Source organism: Leptidea sinapis, chromosome 41 (genome assembly GCF_905404315.1).
Source record: "Leptidea sinapis chromosome 41, ilLepSina1.1, whole genome shotgun sequence".
In the NCBI taxonomy this organism is placed as follows: Eukaryota; Metazoa; Arthropoda; class Insecta; order Lepidoptera; family Pieridae; genus Leptidea; species Leptidea sinapis.
Window position 1 is genome coordinate 355,761 of NC_066305.1, and position 17,963 is coordinate 373,723.

Here is a 17,963-nt window from a genome sequence, read left to right on the forward strand (position 1 = left end):
AAGGCGGCATTCCATTGAAAGAATAATATAATTTAAAATCGTTTATTAGTGTACAACGAACGGCGTCCGTATTTGCGTGATCGTCATATTGTTAAAGAAATGTAACAACAACAACATTATTGTAATTTTAGGCACAGCGTATTCAATAACGACTTACTAGCTAGGTTCTGGAACGGGGCTCTACATAACACTGACAACGGCGTGTAGATTGTATCTATACAAATGGCTTACAAAAACATCAATATTTCAAAACAGACGATAATGAAAAAAATGTACTGCGCCACTAGCGGTGGAACATGAAGCTAATTTTAACAAACAGTAAGGGCTTGATTTCACCGGGACACCACGGTGGCGCAACCAGTGTCCGTAAAAGCTACCAAACTAGACACCAGAGTCTGTCGCGCCTCCAAACTGGTTCCGCAACCAAACGGACTGTATAGAGTTGTATATATTTTGTTGGTAGCGGAGACTGGTTGCACCACCGTGGTGTGCCGGTGATATATAGCCTTAAGAACAAGGCTCCGTAAATGATTACAAAAGTGGCTTTCAATTTTGAAAAAAAAAATACATATAATATTATTTTGAAAACGAATGTTTTATGGGAGTAATTTCAGTTTTACATTAATGTGTTTGGTTATTCAAACATATAGAAACATGATAACCATTCAGCGAGCCCAATCTTTAACGTTTCACTATGCATGTAAAAATATTTTTTTTTAACACAAACTACGAAGAAATTTTCAAAATAAATCTTAAAATAATAGAATGCGGATATGTGCGTAAAATAATAACAATATATTAAACTCAATACCAATAATACATATATCTTTATAGACTTTGATATCACTTAATGAAATTGCATCATATATATGTTCAAAGCAAGTATTTATCTGTATTGTTGATATAATAATAAAATTTATATTAAATACATATATTTTGCTTAAATAACTTGATATATTTTTTCGTTCGCCGCTATTGAATTAATTACTTACACGAAATTATGATATTCTAACCAAATTAGTTAGTTCTAATTCTAATCATTGGTATAGGATATAGATGATTTAGACATTGCACGTTATAATTATCTATTAAATTCATAAGAAGTATGTAAAGCATGTTATATTAAGTAAAAGGCAACAAGCTCCGCTGCTCGACAAGGCAAGTCACTCGATGATCAAACACCATAATATCACAGACTAACAAAATATCAATTTAAAAACTAATTCACCTACAATTATGGCACTAACTACGCTAACAACAGAAATAACTGACAAACGGTAAAGGCAGCAGTAACTTGTTCGGTGGCTCGATCTCAATCAACTAGTCTCGCTGACGCAACGGAAGTTGCAGCGTTACATTTCAATGACAATATGGCCGACGACCGGCACTTCCGGTGGACTCCTAACGGCGATACACTCCCGAGTAATGGTAAAAAATGAATGCACTGATAACATTACATAAAATCATTGTAATAATTGATTCAATTGGCAGTAGCGGCGGGCCTCACAACCAACACTTATTGCTATCTCACTACGTATTAACTACTTTGAGTGTCGCGTCCGTCGCAATGCTACGAATAAAACTCACTATATATCAGCGCAACATTATTGCACGCACTATTGTATAATATTGCGAATTTATAAAATAACACTTAATTATAATTGATCAAAATAATATTCTCAAAATTTCACTAACAAAAAAATCTACATCAAACCTTAGCACACTATACACTACGGCATACATTCATAATATAAGGAACAATATCGTCAATCGATAATCGTAAAACAATAATTCAAATGAACTAACACGACGCGCCCGACGCAACTCGCGGCTGCAACCGCTCACGGATACATTATCAACATTACAAATTAAAAAACAACAAAAAAATTAACAAATCTAATTAATTGTTATGTCTTGATCATTTTAACTACCGCACCCAGAGACGCGCATTCAATCTCCTAATAATACTATATTATAATGATTAAGATACTAGTTAGAGCTACTGTTTGGATTTAGAAATAAATATTCACTGAATGTTTAGGAGATATTTATAAAAAATATATATAGGACATTGACCATATTTTTAACCGACTTCAAAAAAAGAGGTTTTCAATTCGTCGGTGTGTTTTTTTAATTATAATCATCCTACCGGCTACCATAGACTCATAATTTTACAGCGTCAAGGAAAGCGAATCTATTGTTACTGCAACACATTTTGGCTGAAAAGTTGTAAACAGTCAGCCACTTTATCATTAGCCCCTTAGTATTTTGAATATCATGACAATGACAAAAGTCATGAATTATCGGTCTGTCAGTTCGTCTATAAGTTGGTATATTCTATGTCTATACATCATACTTTGCACATTAGAATCGTTTTGATACACATATCTTTTGGTGGCTGTCTGCTTATAATCAGAGATAAACATATTATATTGAAAGACGTTTCTGAGTGTGTTAGTGTGTGAAAGTTTGTAAGAAGTACATTTAATCCAGATAACTCCAATATTTGCTCGCCTACATCGAGCTACCACAAAATAATTCTATTGTGCTATTTTTACAAAATTTCAGTACTTTCAACCAAAACTCAAATGCCGAGCCGAAAGTAAGCGCTATACCGTATAGCATAAAGTTTAAATAATGACTTATACTCGAAATGTTTTGGACAAACTTGGAATTGCTGATTCTTTGTGTTACTTTTTTTTAAATGTCATTAAAAAATCAATTAAGCTTCTATAATAGTGTTAAAATCTGAACAACATAAATTGTCTATGACACTCCTTTTGTGAGCCTTGTGTCAATATAAAAAGTCCATAAACAATAGAAATTTTGATAAGATTGACACAATCAACAAGAGACAACTGGAACCTACATAACCAAGAACCATCTCAAAGTGACGTTCCTAATCGGGTGATATTTCATGATTAAAAGCTAAAAATCTTATACCATTATTTATACGTCTAGATAGACGTTGACAGCTGTGAAAAAAAACATCTCTTGACCTTGAATTGTTAACCTTTTGAGCAATTCACGCACACAACCACAGTGTTATACAAATCGCGAGTGTAAGACAGCTTGTCACGTGTACTAAAGTATTAAACCTAGCCTGTTTTTATCGGTTGTCTACCAGCAAGAGACTCTATCTAGACGTATAAATTGTCTAAGCCATAAACAATAGAAATTTTGATAAGATTGACACAATCAACAAGACACAACTGTAACCTACATAACCAAGAACCATCTCAAAGTGTTGTTCCTAATCGGGCGATATTTCATCTAGACGTTATAAGCTAATAATGAACATAAAATTTATCCGGCAGCCTCCAAGTTGCGTCGCAGGTCCCAGGCCACCGCGGGGCCAACTCTACAGTCTCAAGGACAGGTGATCTCCATTCAACTCTCTGCCGCCTTCTCTTTCCCCTCTCCCTCGCATTTCTCCGCGAGCTCTTGAAGCACACCGGGTATCGGAAGGTCCTTTTGTCTCTTTTCGATCTCGGCTTTGAATTGCTCAATGTCTTGGGGGCTGAAACGAAAGTATTCATAACTGTCAATATTTAATTGGGTTGATTATACTTTAGAATTTTCTGTATGGATTTGCCCCTTAATTTCACTAGCTACGGCGCCCTTTAGAACGAAACACAATAATGCCTACTCATTACTGCTTCATTGCAGAGAAAGGCGCCGTTGTGGTACCCATAATCTAGCATCCTGTGCAAAGATATCAGAATGTCTTGTTGAATAAACAGCCATCTATTCTCGGACATACAGTGACAAAAAAGTAAAATAGTTCTTGACTCTTTTAGTGAAGATTATTCCATTATAAAAAGAGGCAATGATGAGTAATGTGTTAATTTAACTTGAACTGACCCAACTTATATTTTTTGTAATAAACAATGTCGGTGTGTTTATTCTTCGGTCAGTTATCAATCACCTATGATGAGATTCGATAATAAAATAAGACCAAAAACAGTTACGATTTATGGCAAAATATAATCCGGCCCCAATATCTGTTTGGTGATTACTATATTCAACTAAATTTAGCTGCTTATAGTCCCATAACTACCTCATCCGAACCGCGAAAAACTTATCATAGAAAAAAATTCCGGATGCCATTTGTACTTACTGGCTTACATTCACTTGAAAAACCTGAAAACAGTATATGTTGCCTACAAAACTCCAGGAGTTCCATGGATTACTCATGTTTTCCTTCCCTTTGTCTGGATTTTTTGGATGAGACCACTTAGAAATGTCAATTTTGAAGGAGTCCGAATGAAACTTTAATTGGTGTCCATAAACAGCCGGTTTTTGAAGGCGAAAAGTGAAATTATATTTATATTTTTTATATGAAATTAAGGGACGAGACGAGCAGGACGTTCATCTGATGGTAATTGATACGCCCTGCTCATTACAATGCAGTGACGCTTAGGATACTTTAAAAACCCATAAGTTCTGAGTGGCACTACAATTGCGCTCGTCACCTTGAGACATGAGATGTTAAGTCTCATTTGCCCAGTATTTTCTCAAGCTACGGCGCCCTTCAGACCGAAACACATTAACGCTTATATATTACGTTGCATAATAATCAGCCGGCATCTTGGGCAAAGGTGCCTCCCACTGGTGTGATGGTGTTAATGTGAATATAATATCGAAATGATCATTTGCTAGACATATAGTGTTGGGTGTACCTGATCTGCACGAAGAGTATGCCATTGATGAGGTTGAGCATGTCGATGACGGAGGCCATGGCGGGAGGCTGCACGTGTATGGGCGGCGGCAGCGGCGCCGGGCTCTTGGCGTAGGCTTCCGCCAGGCGTTTCTGGACCACCACGGCCTGCTGCGTCAGGTGGCGGAGGCACTCGGACGACTCGCGGGTCTTCTCGTGTTTTTCACCCAACTGCCGCGACACACAATGATTTTAAATTAATATTCTGTATTTATTTTAAATCACTGAGCTACTCTTTTCAATCAAATTGAGTATTTTAAAATCGCAACCTGAGAGTTGATACAGAGTCAACAATCGCAACCTGAGACACTTGTATATATATCTTGATATACCAAAATTTACGAGCCATGCGTACTCGAACGGTTGGCTCAGAAGAGAGAGAAAGTTGGAAAGAACGCTTGGACGGAACACGAGAGGTCACACGGGTTCAAGTCCCGCATCGTTCAAAAATTTTGTTCCAAAATTAATTTGTATAAATAATCCCAGAAGTATAACTATTTCACACATACTTTAGCATGGGGTATTCACCTTAAAAGGTAATGCATTTAATAATAAGACCTTATTTATGAAAATGAGGTACGAGACGAGCAGGACGTTCAGCTGATGGTAATTGATACGCCCTGCCCATTACAATGCAGTGCCGCTCAGAATTCTTGAAAAACTCCAAAAATTCTGAGCGGCACTACAACTGCGCTTATCGCCTTGAAACATAAGATGGAAAGTCTCATTTGCCTAGTAATTTAACTAGCTACGGCCACCCTTCAGACCGAACACAGTAATGCTTACACATTACTACTTCACGGCAGAAATAGGCGCCGTTATGGTACCCAAGATCTAGCATCTATATATCTGGCCGGCATCCAGTGCAAAGGAGCCTCCCTGTTCAACCATAATTAACCCACATATAAATAATAAACAATAAAGACCCCACCTTTATAACTTAGCATAATTATAAATGTAATGTTGTATGTATGTTCCATAAATGAATGCATTTTAGCTGATATCTGGAAGAAAGCCTTTATCACACCAATTCATAAAAGTGGCCCTAAAGACCGAGTGGAAAACTATAGACCAATTTCTAAATTATGTGTTTTTGCCAAAGTTCTAGAAAAAATAGTGCACAAGCATGTTCAATTTACCCTAAAACACATATTTAGTGAAAATCAACATGGCTTTCTTCATGGAAGATCAACCACATCGAATTTGCTTCTTTGCACTGAAACACTGTCAAAGTATATGTCGGAGCCTTCCCAAGTAGATGTCATATACACTGACTTTAAGAAAGCATTTGATAGAATTGATCATTCTATTCTTCTTGACAAATTACTACAAATAGGGATTCGAGGCAACTTATATCGGTTGGTTTTCAGCTTATATCGCCAATAGATGTCAAGTTGTTGTTCTAAATGGTTTTAAATCTGCTACTGTGTTTATTCCTTCAGGAGTCCCACAAGAATCCATTCTGGGCCCCCTCTTATTTAATATTTTCGTAAATGACATATCCTCTAATTTTAAACATTCCAAAATAATACTATACGCTGACGATATTAAAATACTTTGCCCGGTTAATTGTGTTAGAGGCGCTGAACTTTTACAAACTGATCTAAATAACTTTGTTAGTTATTCAATCAATTCAATCATTTCTCAATATTTCAAAATGCTTTATTTGCATATATACTAGAAAACAGAATGTCATACATGAAAATTACTCAATATCTGGAACATCAATAACAAGAGTATCATCCATTAAAGATCTTGGAGTTATCTTTGATTCAAAGCTTCGATCTGATCTACACATAAACAATATAATTATTAAGGCTAATAAAACATTAGGGTTTATCATGAGGATATGTTCTGAACTAACATCAATTAAACTGATGAAAATATTATACTGTGCTTACGTTCGTAGCCATCTAGAATACGCATCTCAAGTATGGAATCCAGTTTATAATGTGTACATTAACCGCATTGAATCAATACAGAAAAGATTCATACGTTACTTACAATTCCGTACAAAAAACTATTACCATAATTACATGTCCCGCTGTAAAAAATTTCATTTTTTGCCTCTCCAAGAAAGGCGACGTGTTGCAGACATTACTTATATACTAAATATAGCAAACGGTAGAGTTAACTGTGCAGAACTGCTAGAGCAGATTGGCTTACGAACCACTGTGAGCTCCCAAAGGCGGGGCAACCTACTTGAAATACAATCAGCAAAATGTAATTATAGACAGAACAGTTTTCTTATAAGAGCATGCAAACTTTAAAATGAAGTTAATAGTGATACGATACGATCTTGAGTTATTCAAGACGACACCATTTCAATTTAGACGTCAAGTAAATAAAACCTTTTAATTTTTATAAAGCAAAGTAGGTTATATAATATTATATTAAATGTAGGTAAACGACTATACACAATAAATAGTTATTATTTGTGAAAACTTGTAAATAGCTATCTGCTGTATAATAGATTAATTTTTAATATGTATCTAGCTGTAAGTTTTCTAAAGTTGTAAAATAAAATAAAAAAATTACCACTGGTGAATATAAATAAATATAAACACCACTTTAAAAAAAAGAACAAATTGTTTAGGTGTCGACCTAGTTCCTCAAGATATCATGATAGTACTAGTAGTTACCAGAGTCTTGTAGATGGTGTAGGTCTCCTTCTCGTGCGCCAGCGCCGTGCGGAAGTCGGCCAGGCACGACAGCGTGCGAGCGAGCAGGTGCCGCGCCACGGCCGCCTTGAGCGAGCGCGGCCCGTGCGTCGAGCTCGTCACGGCCAGCGCGCGCTCCGCGAACATGATAGTACTAGTAGTTACCAGAGTCTTGTAGATGGTGTAGGTCTCCTTCTCGTGCGCCAGCGCCGTGCGGAAGTCGGCCAGGCACGACAGCGTGCGAGCGAGCAGGTGCCGCGCCACGGCCGCCTTGAGCGAGCGCGGCCCGTGCGTCGAGCTCGTCACGGCCAGCGCGCGCTCCGCGAACATGATAGTACTAGTAGTTACCAGAGTCTTGTAGATGGTGTAGGTCTCCTTCTCGTGCGCCAGCGCCGTGCGGAAGTCGGCCAGGCACGACAGCGTGCGAGCGAGCAGGTGCCGCGCCACGGCCGCCTTGAGCGAGCGCGGCCCGTGCGTCGAGCTCGTCACGGCCAGCGCGCGCTCCGCGAACATGATAGTACTAGTAGTTACCAGAGTCTTGTAGATGGTGTAGGTCTCCTTCTCGTGCGCCAGCGCCGTGCGGAAGTCGGCCAGGCACGACAGCGTGCGAGCGAGCAGGTGCCGCGCCACGGCCGCCTTGAGCGAGCGCGGCCCGTGCGTCGAGCTCGTCACGGCCAGCGCGCGCTCCGCGAACATGATAGTACTAGTAGTTACCAGAGTCTTGTAGATGGTGTAGGTCTCCTTCTCGTGCGCCAGCGCCGTGCGGAAGTCGGCCAGGCACGACAGCGTGCGAGCGAGCAGGTGCCGCGCCACGGCCGCCTTGAGCGAGCGCGGCCCGTGCGTCGAGCTCGTCACGGCCAGCGCGCGCTCCGCGAACATGATAGTACTAGTAGTTACCAGAGTCTTGTAGATGGTGTAGGTCTCCTTCTCGTGCGCCAGCGCCGTGCGGAAGTCGGCCAGGCACGACAGCGTGCGAGCGAGCAGGTGCCGCGCCACGGCCGCCTTGAGCGAGCGCGGCCCGTGCGTCGAGCTCGTCACGGCCAGCGCGCGCTCCGCGAACATGATAGTACTAGTAGTTACCAGAGTCTTGTAGATGGTGTAGGTCTCCTTCTCGTGCGCCAGCGCCGTGCGGAAGTCGGCCAGGCACGACAGCGTGCGAGCGAGCAGGTGCCGCGCCACGGCCGCCTTGAGCGAGCGCGGCCCGTGCGTCGAGCTCGTCACGGCCAGCGCGCGCTCCGCGAACATGATAGTACTAGTAGTTACCAGAGTCTTGTAGATGGTGTAGGTCTCCTTCTCGTGCGCCAGCGCCGTGCGGAAGTCGGCCAGGCACGACAGCGTGCGAGCGAGCAGGTGCCGCGCCACGGCCGCCTTGAGCGAGCGCGGCCCGTGCGTCGAGCTCGTCACGGCCAGCGCGCGCTCCGCGAACATGATAGTACTAGTAGTTACCAGAGTCTTGTAGATGGTGTAGGTCTCCTTCTCGTGCGCCAGCGCCGTGCGGAAGTCGGCCAGGCACGACAGCGTGCGAGCGAGCAGGTGCCGCGCCACGGCCGCCTTGAGCGAGCGCGGCCCGTGCGTCGAGCTCGTCACGGCCAGCGCGCGCTCCGCGAACATGATAGTACTAGTAGTTACCAGAGTCTTGTAGATGGTGTAGGTCTCCTTCTCGTGCGCCAGCGCCGTGCGGAAGTCGGCCAGGCACGACAGCGTGCGAGCGAGCAGGTGCCGCGCCACGGCCGCCTTGAGCGAGCGCGGCCCGTGCGTCGAGCTCGTCACGGCCAGCGCGCGCTCCGCGAACATGATAGTACTAGTAGTTACCAGAGTCTTGTAGATGGTGTAGGTCTCCTTCTCGTGCGCCAGCGCCGTGCGGAAGTCGGCCAGGCACGACAGCGTGCGAGCGAGCAGGTGCCGCGCCACGGCCGCCTTGAGCGAGCGCGGCCCGTGCGTCGAGCTCGTCACGGCCAGCGCGCGCTCCGCGAACATGATAGTACTAGTAGTTACCAGAGTCTTGTAGATGGTGTAGGTCTCCTTCTCGTGCGCCAGCGCCGTGCGGAAGTCGGCCAGGCACGACAGCGTGCGAGCGAGCAGGTGCCGCGCCACGGCCGCCTTGAGCGAGCGCGGCCCGTGCGTCGAGCTCGTCACGGCCAGCGCGCGCTCCGCGAACATGATAGTACTAGTAGTTACCAGAGTCTTGTAGATGGTGTAGGTCTCCTTCTCGTGCGCCAGCGCCGTGCGGAAGTCGGCCAGGCACGACAGCGTGCGAGCGAGCAGGTGCCGCGCCACGGCCGCCTTGAGCGAGCGCGGCCCGTGCGTCGAGCTCGTCACGGCCAGCGCGCGCTCCGCGAACATGATAGTACTAGTAGTTACCAGAGTCTTGTAGATGGTGTAGGTCTCCTTCTCGTGCGCCAGCGCCGTGCGGAAGTCGGCCAGGCACGACAGCGTGCGAGCGAGCAGGTGCCGCGCCACGGCCGCCTTGAGCGAGCGCGGCCCGTGCGTCGAGCTCGTCACGGCCAGCGCGCGCTCCGCGAACATGATAGTACTAGTAGTTACCAGAGTCTTGTAGATGGTGTAGGTCTCCTTCTCGTGCGCCAGCGCCGTGCGGAAGTCGGCCAGGCACGACAGCGTGCGAGCGAGCAGGTGCCGCGCCACGGCCGCCTTGAGCGAGCGCGGCCCGTGCGTCGAGCTCGTCACGGCCAGCGCGCGCTCCGCGAACATGATAGTACTAGTAGTTACCAGAGTCTTGTAGATGGTGTAGGTCTCCTTCTCGTGCGCCAGCGCCGTGCGGAAGTCGGCCAGGCACGACAGCGTGCGAGCGAGCAGGTGCCGCGCCACGGCCGCCTTGAGCGAGCGCGGCCCGTGCGTCGAGCTCGTCACGGCCAGCGCGCGCTCCGCGAACATGATAGTACTAGTAGTTACCAGAGTCTTGTAGATGGTGTAGGTCTCCTTCTCGTGCGCCAGCGCCGTGCGGAAGTCGGCCAGGCACGACAGCGTGCGAGCGAGCAGGTGCCGCGCCACGGCCGCCTTGAGCGAGCGCGGCCCGTGCGTCGAGCTCGTCACGGCCAGCGCGCGCTCCGCGAACATGATAGTACTAGTAGTTACCAGAGTCTTGTAGATGGTGTAGGTCTCCTTCTCGTGCGCCAGCGCCGTGCGGAAGTCGGCCAGGCACGACAGCGTGCGAGCGAGCAGGTGCCGCGCCACGGCCGCCTTGAGCGAGCGCGGCCCGTGCGTCGAGCTCGTCACGGCCAGCGCGCGCTCCGCGAACATGATAGTACTAGTAGTTACCAGAGTCTTGTAGATGGTGTAGGTCTCCTTCTCGTGCGCCAGCGCCGTGCGGAAGTCGGCCAGGCACGACAGCGTGCGAGCGAGCAGGTGCCGCGCCACGGCCGCCTTGAGCGAGCGCGGCCCGTGCGTCGAGCTCGTCACGGCCAGCGCGCGCTCCGCGAACATGATAGTACTAGTAGTTACCAGAGTCTTGTAGATGGTGTAGGTCTCCTTCTCGTGCGCCAGCGCCGTGCGGAAGTCGGCCAGGCACGACAGCGTGCGAGCGAGCAGGTGCCGCGCCACGGCCGCCTTGAGCGAGCGCGGCCCGTGCGTCGAGCTCGTCACGGCCAGCGCGCGCTCCGCGAACATGATAGTACTAGTAGTTACCAGAGTCTTGTAGATGGTGTAGGTCTCCTTCTCGTGCGCCAGCGCCGTGCGGAAGTCGGCCAGGCACGACAGCGTGCGAGCGAGCAGGTGCCGCGCCACGGCCGCCTTGAGCGAGCGCGGCCCGTGCGTCGAGCTCGTCACGGCCAGCGCGCGCTCCGCGAACATGATAGTACTAGTAGTTACCAGAGTCTTGTAGATGGTGTAGGTCTCCTTCTCGTGCGCCAGCGCCGTGCGGAAGTCGGCCAGGCACGACAGCGTGCGAGCGAGCAGGTGCCGCGCCACGGCCGCCTTGAGCGAGCGCGGCCCGTGCGTCGAGCTCGTCACGGCCAGCGCGCGCTCCGCGAACATGATAGTACTAGTAGTTACCAGAGTCTTGTAGATGGTGTAGGTCTCCTTCTCGTGCGCCAGCGCCGTGCGGAAGTCGGCCAGGCACGACAGCGTGCGAGCGAGCAGGTGCCGCGCCACGGCCGCCTTGAGCGAGCGCGGCCCGTGCGTCGAGCTCGTCACGGCCAGCGCGCGCTCCGCGAACATGATAGTACTAGTAGTTACCAGAGTCTTGTAGATGGTGTAGGTCTCCTTCTCGTGCGCCAGCGCCGTGCGGAAGTCGGCCAGGCACGACAGCGTGCGAGCGAGCAGGTGCCGCGCCACGGCCGCCTTGAGCGAGCGCGGCCCGTGCGTCGAGCTCGTCACGGCCAGCGCGCGCTCCGCGAACCGCAGCGACAGCTCGTACTCGCCCACAGCGTGCAGGATCAGGGCGATGTTGCTCTGTCACACAACGGAGAATGTAATTTACATTGACCTGTATAAATACCACTGGACATGCTGTTTCATGTGTTTGACAGCAAATTATTTGTGTCTATTTGAAGCGCCACTCGCGAGCGTCCAGAGAACTAATTTTGACGTATAATACACATGGCTGCGAGAGAAACGTACAATACTCTAAAGTATTTTTGCATTTTGAATTAATTTCGATCGTTTTCCGTGTTATTTATATACTTATATAAAATATACAACTTTTGTTTCTAAATAGTTTTAGTTATGTTTGTTTAGCTGCGGTTGTCATCACTGGTTTTAGTTCCGCAGACTCTCGCTACATGGCCAACAGCGCCAAAATGGCGAATATCAGACAGGCACAAAAGCACTTTGACAGCCGCCAGTCCAGTGGTAAATAGTAGAGATCAGTGCCTAGACCTTACACATCGCCAGAAAGAGAAGCGACAACATATAAAAGCTTATGGTAACAGGGAAAATATAAGGCAAACGACCGAGAGGCAGGAGTCCGATGCGTTGGAGCGACCAGATCCGCGATGCCGACAAGAAAAATGTCCACGAAGCTATAAACACTCACGAAGACCGTAACAAATGAAAAGCGATCGTCCGGAAAATAATTCGTGGAGATCACTACCCTCAGCAATGAGGAAAACGACACTAGGAGAAAGACATACCTAGAAATACACGAGTCAATAAAATAAAAAAACTCTACCCTCTCTTTCACTCACTTCTCTACACATACTTTTTCTTTCGTTCCATACTTTTCTTTCGCTGTCGTTATTACATATCAACCCGGAATTGAATAAATTTCTGCCACATTTTTACGTTTACAGAATCTTATTCCAGAGTTTGGATAGCCATTAACATTTGGAGGTTCCTTGCGCGGTTGCCATGGCCGTACCGCAGTGCCGTACGACCTTTAAAAAAGGCGACCTAAAGCTCCGCAACGCTCATGTGCTTCCGTCTTCCTCTTATATTGGTGTTAAAACTATAATATTTTTCATATCGTTCTATTGCCGATATAAAGTTTTTTACGAATATAGTAGACGTTACATGCATGATATTATAGAAAAGCAGTTTAAAATCTGTCATCATGCTTCTTAGTGTTTGTTTGAAAGTACATAGCATATATCAAGTTAACTTATCTATTACATATCACGATACGAGTGGTGTCCAATCAAGCACCTTACGAAATGTTTGCTTCGGTTTTGGGACAAATGGTCACAATACATTGCATTTAATTTAATAATAATTTGATACTTACGTCGAGCAAGGCCATTTCTGGATGATTTTCGCCGCACACCAATAAAGCAAGGTATCTCGCGCGATACAACAGCTTGAGTGCAGTGCTGACTTGGCCGTTTGCGAAACAATATAACGCTAGGTGAGACTGGAAAAAGATACAGTTTAATGTAATAACTGTTATTACCACAAATTAATGAGTATTCAAAATTTGGTTTGCATAATTTTAAGGTGGGATACTTTTATTATTCATAGTTAAATTAGTTATAATACTATAGCTTTCCAGTCTATTATTTTTACGCTTCCTAAATGGTAAACAAACAACATTGTACGAAAATCACTTGTTTTCGAAAAATCATTCGTACATTTCGATTTGGTTTTATCACTTATAACTATTTCAGAAACTCACACGCCATGAATATTAAAAGGTGTGATTAATCAGCTGATATGAGTGCTTTATGATTTAAATACAATATTTTTGCTAAAATTTAAAGATTTATAGAAAAATTCCACAGAACAGATACATTTTGACGTTTCGATACGCTACTTTGTCTTTAAATATAAAATTTTGGAATGTATAATTGGTTGGCTATGCGATATTCAATTATATAAGACGTCATACAGCCTGTAATACACTGAAAAATCTAATGTATTTAATATTATATGCATCATGTTTCAGGTATCAGAATATTTTCAAGGAAATATTTCATGCTTACATGTGAGGTCGGCAGTTTTTAACATATAAGTTAAAGAAATTAAACATCGTTGCTACAACCACTACTTAAAATTTAATGGAATTGGTTTTAGAAGTTACGTATTACTACAATACACAGTTGAGTTTTATATACATTCCTAGCGTTCTCAACCATCCAGTCGAAATTGGTCCTTCGAACCGGATATTAACATTTCCAGTTCATTGAACAGTTCCACTAACATTTTAAAACAAGTGAGTGTCTTTTACTACTATTTCTTGTCAAAGTGTCTGAAAGTTGGACCTTCGAGTCGGATATTAGTGTATTGCTGGAACTCACGTATTCGGTGATAGTGTAGGGGTGATCGATGCCGTTAACGCGCTCGGACATGAGCACCGCCTTCTGCTGGTAAGTCATAGCACCGCGGTGTTCGCCCGTCACGTAGCACAGGCGCGCCACCATGCGGAGGCACTGCGCGATCTCGCCGTGCATGGCGCCGTACACGTTGTTGAGCAGGTTGAGTGCCTCCGCGATCAGCTCGTGGCCCTCCGACACGGCGCCCGACTGGATCTTGTTCTGGCCCGTCGTGTAGAAATTGTACGCGTCCGAGGCCTGCAGTTACAAAATATGTAGTATATAATTATTAATAACGATCAGAGAAGAGGACATTTTGATTATTCACACGGACAGTAATTAACATGATGTAAACTTTCAACTTATATAAACAACGATCGCTTTGTGATTGCGAATTAGTCTTTACAAATTTTCTCAATTAAGTCGATAAGGTCTGACTAACGCTCTTTTAACATACTACATTTTAGAAAACGGTAAGAGGCAACGATATGATAATCGAATTACGGGAAATTATATCAACGTGCTAACTCGATCCTGTGCACTTAGAAAAGTTATTTGCTAACCTATAATAATTTAAAAAAAATATAAGATGCGGTTCTATTCCATTGTAAAAGTATTTAAATTGAAAAGAACACCATGCCTTACCCAGTCGACATTATCTTATACTTAAATCGTTTATTTTTCCTGTCTATAAAGAGTGTGGTCTACGTAAACTTTAAATATTAAAGACAATTATATTGTAGTGGGTAACATAGAGGAAATATATTAGAACAAAATAGAATTACTCACCCGCGGATTGATATGTTTGACAACAGGGAATATATTCATGATATCGCCTGCAGAGAATGTCGCTTTATTTTTACTGTCGAAGTCATATTCTCGGAGCAATATTTGTAAACCAACTTTGATAGCAAAAGACCTGAAATTTTATCAGATTTTAAGTACATCTGTTTCACTACATCTATAAATAAAAAATAACTACAGTTGATTTAAGTACCTGAGCAGTGATATTTTCTGTAATCCATGTTTTTCTATAACTGTATCCATGCTATCAGCATTCAGTTCATATCCCCAATATGACTGAAAAAATTAATTACAATTACTATGTAGGTGTTGCAACAAAATAAAAAAATATTTGATTATCAGTTGCATTAAAATTATATTATTCAAAATTATTGCGATGGGCTCTTCATATTCTAACCTAATTGGATTCTATTTATGTTTTTAGATAAAATTAATCATAACAGGATTTAACCATATATGAGACTTTCTAAAAATATTTGGTCGGGGGGTTCGTCAGCCAAATTTAAACCAGGTATGAGAATGTGTGATACATTTAGCGAATATGTCGCAATTTGAATCAGTTTGATGTAATGGGCACTGGGCGCTAATCCTTTTATAACCCAACCTAGTTTATTTCGTCCCTTTTTCGATTCTCCCACTCCACCAATATACGCCTATAAGTCAATAGATGTGTGGTGGCTAGTCTCGAGCATGCCAACCTTGCCTTCGGATGAGACGCCCAATTGTGCTAGTAGCCTTGTCTTAGCGTACGGTTCAAAATATTATGAAATGAAGGTCGCGTCTGTGGGCTTCAACTTAGTCACAACATCGAATAGGGGATCGCACTCGGTGTTTTTTAAACTTTTCCAGATAATCTGGTTGTCCGCAAGCAATCTGATCCAATTAGGTAAAAAGTAGTACCATAGAATAATATATTTGAATAACTACATAATTAAAACTGATCAACAAAATTTTTGGTACAGTCTACGGTATATTGGTGAGAGCATTTGAAACATAATATAATAAGTTATTATTTATTAATACGGCTTTATGCGCGATTTTGTCGGTGTCGGACTTGGGCTCGTAGTACGCGGCCGGCCAGGGCAGGGGTGCGGAGGTCCCATGTCTGGCCGCGCACTACGAGCCCGAGTCCGCAGTAAGAGGTGGGACGTTATCGCGAACCCATCACACTCACCCACGACCACGAAGGACTTGCGAATGGTCCGAAACTAGTTGGTACTGACACCGACAAAAACGTGAGTAAAGCCGTATTAATAAACAATTTAATAATGAGTCAAGAAAGTTTTAATAATGTAATAATAAGTGATGTAAACCTTGAGCTCGTGCTTGATCTGCGTGAAGAGCGAGCGCGGCGTGAGGTTCTGCCAGTCGGGGCTGGCAGGTGGCGTGGGCGGCGACGCGTGGCGGTGCTTGTGTCGTGCGCGGCGCCGGGCGCGGGCCACGCGGGCGCCCGCCGGCAGCTCGGGGGCGGCGGGCGCGGGCGCGGGGGCGGCGCCCAGCAGGCAGTTGAGGAAGTGAGCCGCGCCGGCGCCCGTCGACATGGGCTCGCAGCCCTGGCGCACACATGTATTGTTATACTATCACTCACAGACTAGTCAATAAATAAGGACTCCGTGTCACCTTTCATAACAGTGTAGCACCAAAACGAGCCGATTAACGTGTAAATACATAGTCCCACGCACACACTTACACTACTACAGGCCGATAGGCGGCCATTAGTCATCGTCTGTGACAAATCAGTTAGAGTCTCAAAAACATTTTTTAATAATGCCGTCGGGCGATGTTAAAAAGTGTAAAACGATACATTATAAATATTATTATCCCCCGTAACCGCACACACACTAGCATAACGGTGCTTCACTTACTAATACCACTCTTACTATACATTGTATATAATACGTCCACAAATAAAATTTAACGGATATCTACCCCACTGGGTCGTTATGCGTTACGACCGCAGAACAGAAAAAACTAGTAGGAGTGGCATCATGTCATTTTATATGGAAACCGATGTCGCCAAACTCACACATTTATCTATTAAATATGAATACACACACTTTATACCGGCTTTATGATAGGCCTAAATTAAGCCAACCACGAAAAGACATAACTAAAAATTTATTTACATCAATTTCGAACTTAATACCCAGAGCCTGTAAGACATGACATTTTATAAAGCGTACTGCTTCCATACGTAATGAAAAGAATATTTCCAAAACAAGCAGTAACGAATGATTATTAAAAAGAGAAGCCATAAGTACTGATGAAGTGTTGATAATCTTGTTAGTGTTATGATATATGATATAATGATGTACATAAATATATGCCAATAGGCATACATTCCCAGAATTCATAGTTTTCGTATATTTCTAATTTTTACGTATTTCCTCGCTCTACTCCATAATGTAATGAGGTTTTCTTTCTACTCCACCTCGACTCATCCTTATTGGTGTAACCTCAATATATGCCAAATATTAAAATTTAATTTACAAAATGTTTGTTTATATTTTTGGAGATACATAGTCAACTTCTAACCTATTTAGAAAGAAACAATATTCTACCCACATTACAGTCAGGTTTTAGGAAACAACACAGAACAACTACAGCTGTAATAAATATAATAGGCGATATATTTTCTTCGCAAGAAGCTACTGTTATGGTTTTATTAGATTTTTCCAGAGCATTCGATTCCATTCATTTCGATCTTCTTTTAGCTAAATTGCGATTCTACGCCGTACGTAGAAGAAAGAAATTTTCGGTGGTTTTCGAGCTTCTTACATGGCAGACATCAATTCGTTGAAATTACTAACCATGAGGGAAATGTGATCACTTCGCGGCCTCTCCCAATTAAAAAAGGGGGTTCCTCAGGGGTCTATCCTAGGTCCCTTATTATTTACTCTGTACACAGCGGACAACATATTAAATATTGTAAATTTTATATGTTATTGATGACATACAAATTTACCTGTCTTTCAAGCCGTATGATATAGCTTTCAATAAAATTACCTCAGACCTTAATCGTATCTTTGACTGGTCGAAATCCAATGGATTGCTATTAAATTAAAATAAACGAAATAT

The 17,963-nt window shown here is 44.1% G+C and overlaps 1 protein-coding gene across 4 annotated transcripts in view; it reads right to left on the reverse strand.

The window, feature by feature from the left end:
- Positions 1-9: 9 nt before the first annotated feature.
- LOC126976489 (clustered mitochondria protein homolog) overlaps positions 10-17,963 on the reverse strand; it is a 57,725-nt gene continuing 39,771 nt past the window's right edge. For all 4 annotated transcript variants that reach the window (XM_050824844.1, XM_050824841.1, XM_050824843.1 and 1 more), the window contains 8 exons: positions 16,199-16,438; positions 15,079-15,161; positions 14,871-15,000; positions 14,067-14,339; positions 13,058-13,183; positions 11,572-11,787; positions 4,683-4,891; positions 10-3,520 (listed from right to left, as the gene is read on the reverse strand). In XM_050824844.1, the coding sequence (XP_050680801.1) occupies positions 3,391-3,520; positions 4,683-4,891; positions 11,572-11,787; positions 13,058-13,183; positions 14,067-14,339; positions 14,871-15,000; positions 15,079-15,161; positions 16,199-16,438 (1,407 nt within the window). In that variant the 3' untranslated portion in view covers positions 10-3,390. The remainder of the gene's footprint in view (positions 3,521-4,682; positions 4,892-11,571; positions 11,788-13,057; positions 13,184-14,066; positions 14,340-14,870; positions 15,001-15,078; positions 15,162-16,198; positions 16,439-17,963) is intronic.